This window comes from Puma concolor, chromosome B1 (assembly GCF_028749965.1).
Source record: "Puma concolor isolate L17-30 chromosome B1, mPumCon1.1.hap2, whole genome shotgun sequence".
In the NCBI taxonomy this organism is placed as follows: Eukaryota; Metazoa; Chordata; class Mammalia; order Carnivora; family Felidae; genus Puma; species Puma concolor.
The window spans coordinates 80,363,598-80,380,115 of NC_141670.1; the positions used below are offsets into that span (position 1 = coordinate 80,363,598).

The 16,518-nt window shown below is 36.3% G+C and overlaps 1 protein-coding gene across 4 annotated transcripts in view; it reads left to right on the forward strand.

The window, feature by feature from the left end:
* Nucleotides 1–16,518, forward strand: part of PRMT9 (protein arginine methyltransferase 9) — a 95,008-nt gene that overhangs the window by 67,538 nt on the left and 10,952 nt on the right. For 3 of the 4 annotated variants that reach the window (XM_086704133.1, XM_086704132.1, XM_086704134.1), the window contains exons 5-10: nt 472–574; nt 3,231–3,337; nt 6,857–7,049; nt 9,181–9,364; nt 12,219–12,936; nt 15,384–15,440. In XM_086704133.1, the coding sequence (XP_086560259.1) occupies nt 472–574; nt 3,231–3,337; nt 6,857–7,049; nt 9,181–9,364; nt 12,219–12,936; nt 15,384–15,440 (1,362 nt within the window). The remainder of the gene's footprint in view (nt 1–471; nt 575–3,230; nt 3,338–6,856; nt 7,050–9,180; nt 9,365–12,218; nt 12,937–15,383; nt 15,441–16,518) is intronic. The other variant, XM_025922010.2, reaches the window with a different exon arrangement.

Sequence of the window (16,518 nt, forward strand, 5' to 3'; positions counted from 1 at the left end):
AACATGAGTAATGAAGGAAGAGAAGGATTTTGAGAGGGAGGCCTTCTCATATACATTACATGTTTGTAGATTAAGGAAAATGAGACCTGAGAAAGAATCATCTCGATAAGTAAGGGAATTATTTATGACAATATTTTTATGGAGTGTTGACATCAAGGAGGGGACTGGCTATGAAGCACTCTTAAGGATTTAAGGAATGAAAGAAGAGCCTGAGGAGGTAGCAGGGTCAAGGGAAGGTTGTGCGTCTCTCCACCCCCAGAAGGTGTCAGTGGAGAACAGAGGAGCCTGAGGAACAGTAGAGTCAAGTTCCTTAGGATTTGTGGGTAGAAAATAAGAAATGAAATGTATTAGAAAATTTTATATATGGACTGTTTCTGTAATATACTCTTCCTTTCTTCTCTCAGCTTTGAAATCTTTACATAAATAGCATGATATTTTACTTACATATATCTTTAAAAAATCATTCTATAGAGTGTCCCTAGTTGTAACAGAAACTGTCGATGCAGGTTTATTTGGAGAAGGAATTGTGGAGAGTTTAATTCATGCATGGGAGCATTTACTTTTGCAGCCAAAGGTAAGCAGCATGAAAACACTTAAATTTGATTAAGAATTCATTATTTCAATAGGTATTTATCGAACCCCTCGTGTATTTGCAAAGCAGTATGACATACAGTAAAACCTTGGTTTGTGAGCATAATTCATTCCAGAAACATACTTGCAATCCAAAGCACTTCTATATCAAAGTGAATTTCCCCATAAGAAATAGTGGAAACCCAGATGAGTTGTCCCACAACACAAAAATATTCATACAAAAACGATTACGTTACTGTAGCATAATACAAAATAATAAAGAAAATACAAAATATAAAGAAAAATAACCTGCACTTACCTTCGAAAACCTTCATGGCTGGCGTGGGGGAGACGAGAGAGGAGCGTTATTGTGTAGGGTGCCTTTCATTGTCAGTAATGGTATCACTGCTATCTATTGGCTCAGTGGTATCTTTTTCTGCATGGGAGCCATTGTATATGCTCATACAGATGTTGACTACAGTATCAATAAACTCTTGTCGTATACTGTATTTAATGTAACTGGCAATAAGGCAACAGAGGAAAGGGTCTATATCTGTAGGCATCTTGACCTAGAATGAAGGAAAACATTCCTAAGCTTACTCTTGTGTGGAAAAGCAAAGGACTATCCATAGGTGCTTTATAAAGTGACAAAAAATACACTAGTGCCAGTTGTGGACACCTTCCAACGTTCTGAAAAATTACTGATTTCTGCCAAACACTGCGGCCTGAGACGGAGCACCTGAGCATGGGAGACGATCACCCATAATCCCGCAGAGAGAGAGAGCAAGAAGAACCATTGGCTTAGTTGTGATCATGTGATGTTCGGTGTCATGTACTACTTGTGTTACAAGACATTGCTCATTTATCAGGTTAAAATTTATTAAAAATGTTTGCTCATCTTGTGGAACATTCACAGAACAACTTATATGCAATCCAAGGTTTTACTATACATCCTGTCAAGGTGTATACTTTGTAGGTGGAAAGAAATCCATGCAAAAACCACATTTAATCATATAACGTATGCTTGTGTACCCAAATGGGGTATTCAGGCAAAAACACTCCAGGAAGGAATTCATGGTAATTAAGCTTACATTGTGGACCGGCATTGTGGAATTCTTGAGTAGGGTTGAGAAAGGGAAGTGCTTTCAGTCTCACAGCTCTCACTGATTGGAGTTTGGCAAATTATCAAAAGGGATATTGGTAACTGGCTTTGTATATGTTTTACGTACCAATTGATTGGACAGGACCAACTCTTAAAATTGCCAACTTATGTTTTGCAATGAAATCCTCTAATGTGGCCCACAAATTGTCGATTTGGTTTTTGTAATAGGTAATGTGAATGAAAGGCTTTTAACAACAATTTACTATTTACAGAAAATGATTTGAATTTAAAATACCTAATTAAAGTTTAAAAAGAAGGTTGTTTTTCAACTAGGTAATAATGATTTAAAAAAAAATTAGTGATTTTGGCTTCTCTGTTAGTCATACCCAGCAGTTTGTTGCTGTATACAGACTTCCTAGCTACCCTCCTTTTCCTATTTGTACTGATGAAAAAAATTAATGTATACACGTACATATAGCAATGAAAGTAAAATAAGCTTAAAAAAAATAAAGTTAGTGTTAACATGGGATCCCATTCATTGTTTTTGATTTTTTTAAATACTGTGTTTTTATTCAAATATAATTAACATACATACAGTGTTATATTAGTTTCAGGTGTACAATATAATGATTCAGCAATTCTATACATTATTCAGCACTCATCATAATAAGTGTAGTCTTAATCTCCTTCACCTGTTTCACCCATCCCCCCCCCCCATTTATCCTTTGGCAACCACCAGTTTATTTTTTGTATTTAAGAGTGTTTTTTTGTCTCTTTTTTTGTTCTTTTGTTTTTTAAATTCCACATATGAGTGAAATCATACGGTATTTCTCTGACTTATTTCACTTAGCATTATATCCTCTAGACCCGTCCATGTTGTTGCTAATGGCAAGATTTCGTTCTCTTTTATGGCTAATATTCCAATGTATGTGTACATATATATACACACATACATTATATATAAACACACACTGTATGTGTATATACATACATAAACTTCTTTATTTAGGTGTGATTGACATATAACATTACATTAATTTCAGGTGTAGAATTAATGAATCAAAACTTGTATATATTATGAAATGATCACCATGAGTCTAGTTAACAAAAGAAACTTTTAATTACATTCTTTAAAAAGATTTCATTTTTAAGCAATCTTCTGCACCCAACATGGGGCTTGAACTCACAACTCTTGAGATCCAAGATTCACATGCTGTACTGACTGAGCTAGCCAGGTGCCCCACAAAAGAAACTTACTTTTTTTTAGAGAGAGAGTGCATAAGTGGGGGAGAGGGGCAGAGGGAGAGAGAGAGAGAGTCTTAAGAGAATCCCAAGACCCTGGGATCATGATCTGAGTCGAAATCAGGAGTTGGATGCTCAACCAACTGAATCATCCAGGCACCCCAAAAGAAGCTTTTTAAAGAAAAAGTTCCTTAACTTGTTTATCCTTACCCATTGCTTTTAAGGTTTTTTAAAAATTATTTTTCTTTCTCATAATCATGCACACATATTTTTGCATACATATAACTGAATATAATTTTTATTGTTATATTTTTAGACCAGAGGTGAAAATGGTAATTGTGAAAAGTATGGGAAAGTTATACCAGCAAGTGCTGTTCTATATGGAATGGCAGTAGAATGTGCAGAAATAAGAAGACATCATAGGTAAGTGATTATTTAAGTAGTAAATATTAGAAAACAGTAATTTTAAGGAGTAGACTGTATTTGAAAGGTTATTTAGGGAATATTTATTTGGATGAGAATTTGTAGTTTTGTGACCTTTAAATTCATGATGTTTATTCCAGTCTTAATTCCCTTTTTGCCTTTTTCTTTTATTTATTTAAATTTTTTTTAAAGTATTATTTTTTTAATTTGAGAGAGAGTGTGTGAATGTGGGAAGGGCAGAGGGAGAGAGAGAAAGAGAGAATTCCAAGTAGGCTCCACTCTCAGGATGGAGCACGAGTCGAGTTGGGGTTAATGCAGGGCTTGGTCCCATGACCCTGGTATTATGATCTGAGCTGAAATCAAGAGTCAGGCACTCAACCCACTGAGCCACCAGCTCCCCTTTCTTTCTTTCAAAGAAAGAATTAAAACCAGCTTTAGATTTTTTAGTGGAAAATTAATTTTGATACAACTTAGTATCCTTTTTTTTAAGTTTGTTTATATTTAGAGAGAGGGAGAGAGAGAGAAAGCATGCAAGTGTGTGAACAGGGGAGGGGCGGAGAAAGAGAGGGAGAGAGAGAATCCCAAGCTGAGCCACCCATGCACCCCAAATTTAGTATCTTTTTGATGTGTGATAGATTCATATAGAAAAATATTAAGTTCAGACTGATTTCAGATGAAAATGAAATAAAAATTTCTAGTGTGAAAATAATTTATTTTAATTTATTTCTATTTCCCTCTTCTTAATAACTTTATTGATATTATAATGTTTTGTGGTTATGTAGAATGAAATTTTAGGAAGTTTCTGCTCTGGAAATTCTAAGATTTACTTATCAAACATGACACAAGTGAAAATGTGATATTAAATATTTTTAGTCATAGAAGCCTCTTGGTTATTTTTTTTCTTGAGCATTAAAAAATATTTTATCTTGCTAAAATACTGATCCTTATTTTATTAGGACTTTTTAAGGAGGCCCCCTTCCTATAACTTAATAGTAGTAAACGTAACATATAATTATTTTAAGAAATAGTGATGAGTAAAAGAAGAAAATAAAAATTATCCTAAACTCCTCACCATTAGAATAACTACTGTTCATCTTTATTGTATATTCTTCCTTATTCTCTATGCATGTTACGGGGTGATAAGTAAAAATGTTTAGTGGTTGGTAGGGCATAGAGCATCAGCCAAACAGTGGCCTTAATTAGCAGATTGGCTGAATTAGTGTGCCTGGTTGAATGTCAGCTCTGTAAGTAAATGTGTATGTGTGTATAAATTTAATTTTGTTTCAAAAATATCAATAAGTATATATGGTTTTTCTTTGTGAGCCTCTTCATGTTAATAGATATGCTGCATGATTTTTTAAAACCAATTTCTTATTGGGATGCTTGGGTGGTTCAATTGGTTAAGCATCCAGCTCTTGATTTTGGCTTGGCTCATGGTCTCATGGTTTGTGAGATCAAGCCCCACATCGGGCTCTGCACTGACAATGCCAAGCCAGCTTGGGATTCTCTCTTCCCTCTCTCTCTGCCCCTCCCCCCCCCCCCCCCCCCCCAGGAATAAATGAGCGTTAGATCATGACCTGAGCCAAAATCACGAGTTAGATTGCTTAACTGATTGAGCCACCCAGGCATCCTGTGGTACGGTTTTTTTTTTTAAGTTTATTGATTTATTTTGAGAGAGAGAGGGAGAGAAAGAGGGAGCGAGAGAGAGAGAGAGAGAGAGTGCACACACACACACACCCGAGCAGGGGGGAACAGAGAGAGAGAGGGAGAGAGAATCCAATCCGGCTCTGTGCTGTAAGCTCAGAGCCTGACAGCCTGACACAGGGCTTGGACCCATCAACCATGTGATCATGAGTTTTGATAAATTTATATTCATGTATTTTATAAGAAATTAAAAGGAAGTTGTCATATCCTTTTTGTTTCTGTAGCACTTCTGAGTTATTAAAATCATTAATAGTTTCATTCATCTTTTGAGAGTATAATAAAATATTTTCTAGAAGTACACAATTCAACCTCAACCCTATAAGGGTAGATAGACCAATAAATGAATACCTCTGAGATGAGAGAAGATTGGAGTTTTGTTTTTGTTTTTGTTTTTGTTTTTTTGAGAGAGAGAGAAAGAGCAAGAGTGAGCCTGTGCAGGCAGGGCAGGGGGAGAGGGAGAGGAGAAAGGGAGAGAGAGAAACTCAAGCAGGCCCCATGCTCAGCTCAGAGCCTGATGCAGGGCTCAATCTCACGACCTTGACCTGAGCTGAAATCAAGAGTTGGATGCTTAACCAAGTGAGCCACTGGGCTCCTCTGGAGTCTTTCTTTTTCATAAAATTGTGCTGCTAAATGCTCATGAAGTGTTCTTTTCAGTGTAAACTTTTATCAACATCAGAACATTGTTATAGCAAGTGCATAAACCATAAATTTATGGTGTGATGAATTTTCATGAAGTTGATGCACTTGTGTAACTAATGCTCAGATCAAGGTTCAGAACCTTACCACCACCCCACAAAGTCCCAAGGTAGAAACCCGCTATCCTGACTTCTGACACCATAGCTGCTATCCTGACTTCTGACATCATAGATTATTTTGCTTGTTTTGAATTTTGTACAAGTGGGGTCATATAGAATGGTTTTTTTGTGCCTGGCCTTTTTTCAGTATCCATATCCACTGGTGTGTAGCTTGTTCATTCTCATTGATGTACGGTATGCCACTGTACAAATATACCAAGACATTTGCCCATTTTACTGTTGATGGATATTTACATTATATCCAGTTCTTTGATTATTAGAAGTAGTACAATTATAAACATTCTTGAACAGTCTTTTTGTGATTGTATACATGAATTTCTGTTAGCTGTATTCCCAGAAGTAGAAAAGCCACATACCTTCAGGTTCCTATATTAAGAATGAATCTAGAATGGGTATGTTCAGCTTGAGTAGGTACTAAGAAAAGTCTTCCAAAGTGGTCTTACTAATTTTAAACCCCTACCAATAGTGTATTAGACTTCTAGTGTAGATCCTAGTGTGTCTTCACCAACACTTGTTACTGACATTTCCCTTTTCCCCATTCTGGTGGTTGTGTAGTATGTTAACTTCATTTCCCTGGTGACTAGTGACATTGAGCAACTTTTTGTATGCTTTTTGGCCATTTAGATATGCTCTTTTGTGAACTAAGTCTTTTGCCCATTTTTGTTTTTCTTTTATTTGTAGAAACTTAAAAATATATTTTGGATACGAGCCCTTTGTTGAATAGGTGTATTATAAATTGCTTCTACTCAATGTGCCTTTTTACTTTCTTAAAGCTGAGTATTTTTTGATGAACAGAGTTCTTAATTGTAATGTAGATCTATTTTTCATTTGTTTTCCTTTATAGTTAGTGATTGTGTATGTATTGTGTTTAAGAAACCTTTGCCAATAAAGTTTTTATGTCATTTTTGTTTATTTTTTCTCGACTCAATTCTAAAAACAAAAAAACAAAAAAACCCACCCCATCTTTCTCCCTTCCACTTCTCATTTTCCCTCTTACCAGGGTGTGTACTAAGGATGTTGCTGGGATCTGTTTACCAACAAATGTGAAATTTCAGAGTCCAGCTTGTTCTTCTGTGGATACTGAAGAGACAGTGGAACCATATACAACTGAAAAGATGAGTCGAGTTCCTGGGGGATATTTGGCTTTGACAGAGTGCTTTGAAATTATGACAGTAGATTTCAACAATCTTCAGGTAAAAAAAAAAAGTTACAATTTTGAGCATTAAATTTCATTCATTGTTTAAAGTACTACATAGAACAGTCTTATTTTATGAGTTTGCATGGGATTCTGTTTACTATATGTAAGGAAAATGATTAAATGGTAACCAGTATTTTCTCCTGAAATTATTTACTTTAAATACATAGGAAGAAAATCCCTAAAGTTTGTTGGGAATGTATAATGTGCCGGGTGCTTTCACATGTGTTCTTAGATTGCTTTTACAACAGTGTTGCAATATAGTTATCCTTGGGCTGTACAGATGAGAGAACTTTTGTTTACATTCATTTTCCTCAGATTATGCACGTGTGAATGCAAGAGTTATAACCTAGAGCTTTCTGACTTTTCTCAATGTTGTACTGCCGTTTTAAGTTAACAGTATTCCTTGAAATGAACAGTAATCCAGATCTCTAGATTGTATGTGTATTAGGGCGAGCACCCATATCAGTTTGCCCAAAAATGAGAGATTCCCAAGGCGCGGGACTTTCATTTTTAAAACTAGAACAGTCTTGGGGCACCTGGGTGGCTCAGTTGGTTGAGGGTCCGACTTCGGTTCGGGTCATGATCTCGCAGTCCCTGGGTTTGGGCCCCACTTCGGGCTCTGTGCTGACAGCTCAGAGCCTGGAGCCTGCTTCGGATTCTGTGCCTCCCTCTCTCTCTGCCCCTCCCCTGCTCGTGCTGTGTCTCACTCTGTCTCTCTCTCAAAAATAAATAAATATTAAGAAAAATTAAAAAAAAAAAACTAGAACAGTCTTGAGCAAACCAGGACAAGTTGATGGCCCTAAGTGTCTGTGTGTGTGTATCGGTGGGTGGTGGGAGGCTGTGCTACACAAAGGAAGTGCCTAAGGAAATGAAAAAAGGTCACATCGAGTCCTTCTCTGAAGGTCTTTAAGTCAGATTAGATGAAACCTGCGTGAGCACAGAACACTTTGTGAAGGTCATTTTAGCCTAAGATCTTTATAATTTAATACATTTAATATAATTTAATCCCCTATTAGTTGTTACTAGATTTTTCTTGAGGTGGTTTGGAGCTACATTAACACTTTGACATTGATTACTGAGACTGAGCTTCAAGATCATTTCTTTTCTGATACAACTGTACAGTAGGGATCAACATGATTATAGTTGCTAAATACCCCAAAGCTGTCCTTATTTTGAGATTTTCTTATGTTAATTTTTCTTTGCCACAGTTAAATTTCAAGTAAAATCTGCTTGTTTTAACACTTTCAAGTAATACAGAAGAATAGAAGAAAAAGTATATGTCTTCCTTTTTAATTTATTTTATTATTTTTTAAGCTTTATTTATTTATTTTTGAGAGAGAGTACACACATGCATGCTGCTGGGGGAGGGACAGAGAAAGAGAATCCCAAGCAGTTCAGAGCTCCAGGCTGAGCGTCCAAAATCAGGAGTGTGACACTTAACCAACTGAGCACCACAGGCATCCCTTCCTTTTTTTAAATCTAGGTCCTACTTTCTCAGGTCACCAATTTGAAGTATATCTTTTCAGACTTGCTTTTCTGTTTTTCTACACACACACACACACACACACACACACACACACACACACACACTCATGTGCTCATGTTTTCAAAAACAATCCCTATTTCTTTGCCATTCACTTCCTTCGTTCAACAGTATATCCTGGATTTGTCTCTACATCAGTATTATGTATGTGCCTCATTTTATTTTTAATGTTTATTTTTGAGGGAGAGAAAAAGCACACACACGCTTGTGCACAGCGGGGGAGGGACAGAGACAGAAGGGGACAAGGATCCAAAGCGGACTCTGTGCTGGCAGCACAGAGCCCTATGCGGAGCTCTACTTGCGAACTGTGAGATCATGACCTGAGCTAAAGTCATATGCTCAACTGACTGAGCCACCCACTCACTCTGCCTCATTGTTTTTAATAGTTCCACGGTATTCCACTGTGGTAGATTGGAGCTTCTCATTTAGTATGCCTGAAATGGCTATAGGTGTGTCAAGATACTGATTCCCCCAGTGATGCTGGGCAGATCTGAGAACTTACAGAAATGGAAAGAGATGTAGTAGTAGGGCATGTATATATTGCATATATAAACTGCTTTCATTCCTTTTACATTTTTGTCAGGAATTAAAAAGTCTTGCAACTAAAAAATCTGGTAAAATTGGTATTCCTGTGATTAAAGAAGGCATACTAGATGCTATTGTGGTTTGGTTTGTACTCCAGCTTGATGATGAACACAGTTTATCCACAAGTCCTAGTGAGGAAACATGTTGGGAACAGGCTGTCTACCCCGTACATGACCTTGCAGGTATATCTTGTCTAATTTTTGTTTGTTTGTTTGTTTAGTCTTGTTGCTTTAATCTTCTAAGCATTTCAATCAGTGTAAGAAAATTTACTTTGAATATGAAGTTTCCAGTTGAGGGAGATTGGTTAAGTTTTTCAGAACTTTCTTTTTTAAAAAGTAGTTTTAAATAGTTAATATATATAGTTAAGAAAGAGAATAAAACATAATTGCTGCATACCATTCAACAATGTCTATCGTTAAATCATTTCTTCAGCTCTGATTACTCTGGTTATCAGCAGATAATAGAATGCTAGTCCATTTTTTATAGAACATGGTAGAAAAGTACTAGTGCAGGAGTGCTTCCTGCTTTTAGGATCTGATGGCATTTGTGGAGCCACGAGTCATGGAAATGCACACACACACATATAAACAACATTTTACAGTTTTAGAGGGCTCATAAATTCATGGACTTCCTTAGAGAAGTTCTATGTTAAAGATATTTTTCTGTAGAAATTTTTTTGCCAGCAATTTGATGGGTTTTAGTGTAGTTCACGTAAGTTGTATTACATAGAAAAATTATACCTGTTTTAAACTGGGAGGTAATAAGTTTCTATTTCTGTTTAGTCTTCTAGTCAAGGATTTAATTTGGCAAGACCATTAAGTCATGGGATGAGTATAGTGTTGTGGCTAGTATGGTGTTTTTGGAGTCAGTCAGGTAGATATGGGATTCAAGTCTTAGCACTGCTACTGACTCTCTGGCTAGCCTTGCTGGTTATGTCTCAGAGCTGTTATTATGTGATGTATAAAAATGGGATGCTGCTGCCTACTTGGTAGGATTGTTGTAGGGATTATCAGTGATAATGGATGTAAAATGCCTATCATAGCAACTGGCACTCAGTAAGTGGCATTTTTTTCTTTATTTGTTTTATTTTTAAAACTATAATTCCAGTATAATTAACATATCGTGTTACATTAGTTTCAGATCATCAATGTGATAATTCAGCAATTCTCTATTCAAGCTCATCATAAATATACTCTTTTTTTAATGCTTATTTATTTTGAGAGAGATTATGTATGCATGTGCATGCATGTGAGTAGGGGAGGGGAGGAGAGAGAGGGAGAGGGAATCCCAAGCAGGCTCCACGATGTTAGTGCAGAGCCTGATGGAGGGCATGATCTTAGAAACCATGAGTTCATGACCTGAGCCAAGATCAAGAGTCAGATGCTCAATGCACCGAGCCATCCAGGCACCCCATCATAAATATATTCTTAATTCTCACCTCCTATTTCACCCATCCGTCCACCTCCCTCCCCTCTGGTAACCATAAGTTTGTTCACTGTAGTTAAGAGTCTGTTTTTTGGGTTGTCTCTTTTTTTTTCTTTGTTTGTTTATTTTGTTTTTTAAATTCCACGTATGAATGAAATCATGTGGTATTTGTCTGTCTCTGACTGACTTATTTCATTAAGCATTATACTCTGTAGATCCATCCATATTGTTGCAAATGGCAAGATTTCATTCCTTTTTATGGCCGAGTAATATTCTATTGTATGTCTATATCACATGTTTTTTTTTCTAAGTTTTTATTTAAGTTCCAGTTAACATACAATGTAATTATAGTTTCAAGTGTATGCTATAGTGATTCAACACCTCTATACATCACCTGGTGCTCATCATACCAAGTGTATTCCTTAATCCCCATCACCTATTTAACCCATCCCCCAGCCCACCTCTCTTCTATACCACATTTCTTTATCCATTTATCTATCAGTGTTCTCTTGGGCTGCTTCCATACCTTGACTATTGTAAATAATGCTGCTATAAACATAAGGGTGTGTATATCCCTTTGAATTAGTGTTTTCGTGTTCTTTGAATAAATACCCAGCAGGGGTAATTACATTTTTAATTTATTGAGGAACCTCCATGCTATTTTCCACACTATTCCCACCCACAGTGCACATCTTTGCCAACACTTGTTTCTTGTGTTTTTGATTTTAGCCATTCTGACAGGTGTGAGGTTATATCTCACTGTGGTTTTGATTTGCATTTCCCTGATGATTAGTGATGTTGCACATCTTTTCATGTGTTATTTTGTTTATTCTAACTTTCTTATAGTAACTTAGATGGGCTTTAAAAATTTTAATCCTTCTTAGGGAAAGGACATTTTAAATGTGTAAACAAAAGAATAATTTGTATTTTCAACCATCTCTAAATGCTGATAAGAAGAAATTGTGATTATACGTGCACATTTTAAAGTTTTACCAAGTTTGAAAGTTCATGGATAAGACCATGATACACTCTTTATTGTAGGACTTAGTCCTTCCTTATATTATCAAATTCCTAAACATGAAAGAATGTTTAAATATAAACAGAAATATTACTGACAAGGTTCTATTGAATGCTGCCTTGTTCTTTTTGGAAATTGCTGTTAGAGAAAAGAATGCCCCTTTAAGCTAAAGTGAGATTTGGTATTGATCCCTGACTTTTATTTATCTTTGTTATTCGCTTCACTACTGAAGAGGATTGGGAGTCTCCTGTACCCCTTTCCCCACTCCATAATATGGGGACATGATATCTAGTGATTGCAGTAAAGGCACTATAAAACTAATAGTTGGGGTCCAATAATGGAGCTCTTGAGTCTATTATGCCATTAGTTAATTGAATCTTCAAACTTAAGTTTTTCACTAAGTAAAGCTGTAGGGATTTTTCCTAGTTTTTTTTGTAGGACATGAATAAATTCACTTAATTCTATTAAATCAATAGATGTAATCTTTCCTGTAGTGATTTCAAAATGAGGGGAGAGTGGAAGTATTTGTATGATTCTTAGACTTATAAATATATTAATTACAATTTTTCTTTCTTTCTTACTGTTTTATGGAGACTACTGGATAAAATCTGGGGACCAGGTGATGATGGAAGTGTCTTGTCAAGATTGTTACTTAAGAATTCAGAATATCAGTGTTTTCAGTTCAGAACATGAAATGGATGTTGGAAAAGATTTTAGCAAGGATAAAGACTTGTTATCCTTAGGAAGTGAAGCTGAACTCTGTAGTGCCCTGGCTAACCTTCAGACCAGCAAACCAGATGCTATGGAGCAGACATGTATATTGGAATCCACAGAAATTGCTTTGCTTAATAACAACCTCTATCATGAAAGCTTTAAAATGGCAATGAGAAAAGTCTTGTCTTCATTGACTCCAGAGAAACTGTGTCAGGCCATGGATACTCACTGCCAGAATAATGAGATGAGCTGTGGAAGTGGACAGAGTAATTCAGAAGAGAGCATCCCTGAACCATTCTATGTGTTAGATGTTTCTGAAGGCTTCTCCATTCTGCCCATAATTGCTGGCACACTTGGGCAGGTTAAACCTTACAGTTCTGTGGAGAAAGACCAACATCGTATAACTCTGGACCTCATATCTGAAGCCAATCACTTTCCTAAAGAAACACTTGAGTTTTGGCTGAGACACGTGGAAGATGAATCTGCTGTGTTGCAAAGGCCAAAATCAGACAAGTTGTGGAGTATAATTATACTGGATGTCATTGAGCCATCTGGGCTCATTCAGCAGGAAATAATGGAAAAAGCTGCAATATCCAGGTAAAACACAAAATGCAACTTTCGTATTTTGAGCTTAAATTAATATAAATTGGTTTAGTTCTTCAGTGGCATAACTGCACAGATGAGTTATGATCATAGTATGTTCTAAGCATTGCTTTTCAGGACATGTGACTTTATGCCTTTCTCTTTGTGTGCATGTCATTACTCGTTGTTTTTGGTCTAAAGGAATCCCTGCTCTGTAGGTGTGAAGAAGAGAGCCTGCTTTGAGATTGGACTGTCTATGTATGATATAGAGAATTAAGTAGAGATCTATAAGAACAGATAAGACATTCAGGGTAAATAAGGAAAAATCAAATCACATCTTAATAAGACGTATCTTTGAGAGATATATAATACACAGTTGATGATATGTTGGGAGAGCAGGGTGCTTCTTTAAAAAAAAAATTTTTTTTTAATGTTTATTTTGAGAGAGTGTGTGTGTGCATAAGTGGGGGAGAGGCAGAGAAAGAGGGAGAGGGAATCCCGAGCAGGCTTCACACTGTCAACACAGAACCTGACTCGGGGCTCAGTCTCACAAACAGTGAGATCATGACCTGAGCAGGTATCAAGAATCAGATGCTCATCCAACTGAGCCACCCAGGTGCCCTGAGCAGAGTGCTTCTTATGAACAATCCCAGTCCTCTTAGGTCTTAAAATCTTTATTTTATAGTACAGTTTGTCCCTAAGAGATTTTCCCTTCAGTGTTGTTGCTGGAGGCAAACTTGACCCTAATATTTAATACAGAAAGCAAATTTGGCTAAGCTTCAAAGTCCTTTGGTCATGCTGCTCAGATCTGAAAAGATGGCAATATTTAACATTTGGGGATCCAAATTTGAGTAAAATGAATGTTAACAGATTTTGAATTTTGTGGTATATATATGGGTTGTTTTGTAGTATAGGAAAAGCGGTGGGAATACAGACCAGATTGCAATAGCAAAGGCAGATTATCTATTGAAGAAAAAAACATTTGACAAAACCAGGAAAAAGTGTTTGATTCTATGGGTAATTATATTTTAGGTTCTATATACATTTTCTTTTGTTAACCAAACTCTTCTTATGGAGTAACAAATAAAAATCACCACTTTTTTTTTTCTTCAAAACAGTTTTGTACGTATCACAAATTATGGGGATACAGAGATTTGACACAAATACATACATACATGCACATAAAATTTTAAGCAGATATACTCGATAGTTTAGAACGTGGTGCTTAACCGACTTTTTTAAAATTTTTTAACATTTATTTATTTTTGAGACAGAGGAGACAGAGCATGAAGTGGGGGAGGGTCAGAGAGAGGGAGACACAGAATCTGAAACAGGCTCCAGGCTCTGAGCTGTCAGCACAGAGCCCGACGCGGGGCTTGAACTCACTGACCGCAAGATCATGACCTGAGCCAACGTCGGCCGTTTAACCGACTGAGCCACCGAGACGCCCCAGAACATGGTGCTTAAAGGGTTCAGAGCTAGTCTCACATTTGTTAATGAATTCCTGAAGTAGTGAGATTTTCTTTTTGTTTTTTTTAATTTTTTTTTTTTTAACGTTTTATTTATTTTTGAGACAGAGAGAGACAGAGCATGAACGGGGCAGGGGCAGAGAGAGAGGGAGACACAGAATCGGAAGCAGGCTCCAGGCTCCGAGCCATCAGCCCAGATCCCGACGCGGGGCTCGAACTCACGGACCGTGAGATCGTGACCTGAGCTGAAGTCGGACGCTTAACCGACTCAGCCACCCAGGCACCCCTAGTGAAATTTTCTATAAATCACAATATATACTCTCATCCTCAGTTTTCCTCATCTGTAAAATGAGGGATATTGCATTAGCCACCTTGGAAGGAATTTCAGCTCTATGAATTTTTAACACAAATGAAGTTTGACTTATTTAGAAAGACACTTTACCTAATGGTTTATTTTATCTTCAGTTTTAATTCTTTTTCAAATTTTTTTTATTGTGGTAAAATGCACATAACATAAAATTTACCATCTTAACTATCTTTAAATGTACAGTTTGGTGGTATTAAATATTTTCATAATGTTGTGCAACCATCATCACCTTCAATTATCCCCATAACTCTTTTCATCTTGTAAAACTGAAACCTTATGCACATTAAACAATAACTCCCCATTCCATCCTCTCCCCAGCAGCTAACAATCATGATTCTAGTCTCTGCTTCTATGAGTTTGACTACTCTTATGACCTCATATGACTGGAACCATACTATATTTATATTTTTGTTACTGTCTTTATTTCACTTGGAATAATGTCCTCCAGGTTCATCCATGTTGTAGCATGTGTCAGAACTTTTTTTTTTTAAGGCTGAATCATATTGCATTGTATGTATGTATTACATTTTGCTTATTCATTCATTGATGGACACTTGAGTTACTTCCACCTTTTAGCTATTGTGAATAACAATAATAATGAACATGAGAATGCAAATATCTTTCAGACCCTGCTTGAAATTCTTTTGGGTATATACCCAGAAGTGGAATTGCTGGATCATATGGTAATTCTAGTTTTAATTTTTTGAGCAACTGCTATACTGCTTTCCACAGTTGATGTACAGTTTTATATTCCCATCAGCAGTACACAGGGTTTAAATCCTCACCAGCACTTGTTATTTTCTGTTTTTTTTTTTTTTTTTTTTTTGTAGTGGCTATCCTACTGGGTGGGAGATGATGTCTTAATGTTTTGATTTGCATTTCCCTATTAATTAGTGTTGTTGAGCTTTTTAAAATAAGTGCTTATTGGCTGTCTTTATATCTTCTTTGGAAAAATGTCTTTTCAAGTTCTTTGCCAATTTTTGAGTCAGACTTTTTTTGATTTTTAGGAATTCTCTATGTATTTGGATATTAATTCCTTATCAGATAATTTACAAATATTTTCTCCAATTCTGTGGGTTGGTTGCCTTTTTACTTTATTGAAAGTATCTTTTTGGTTTTTTTAATGTTTATTTTTGAGAGGGGCAGGGAGGGGCAGAGAGAGAGAGGGAGACAGAGAATCTGAAGCGACTCCAGGTTCCATGCTGTCAGCACAGAGCCTGAAGTGGGGCCGAAACCCACAAATCACAAGATCATGACCTGAGCTGAAGTCAGATGCTTAACTGAGGTGCCCTGAAAGTGTCTTTTGATGTGCAGAAATTTAAATTTTTATACAGTCCACTTTTTTTTTTTTTTTTTTAATTTGTTGCCTGTGCTTTTGGTTTGATATCCAGGAAATTATTGTCAGATTCTGTGGCCTAAAACTATTCTCTCATGTTTTCTCTAAGAGTGTTTATAGTTTTAGGTCTTACATTTAGGTCTTTGATCCATTTTAACTTAATTTTTGTATATGGTATATAGTTAGGGCTCAGCTTCACTCTTATGAGTGTGGATATCCAGTTTTCCAAACACTGTTAATAGAAAAGACTGTCTTTTCCACATTGAATGCTCTTGATACTCTTGGCAAAAATCATCTCACCGTATATGTCAAGGTTTATTTCTGAGCTCTTGAATTGTTTCATTGATCTACCTGTCTCCCTTTATGCCAGTACCATCCTGGTTTGATTACTGTAGCTTCATAATAAGTTTGTTTTTAAGTAACTA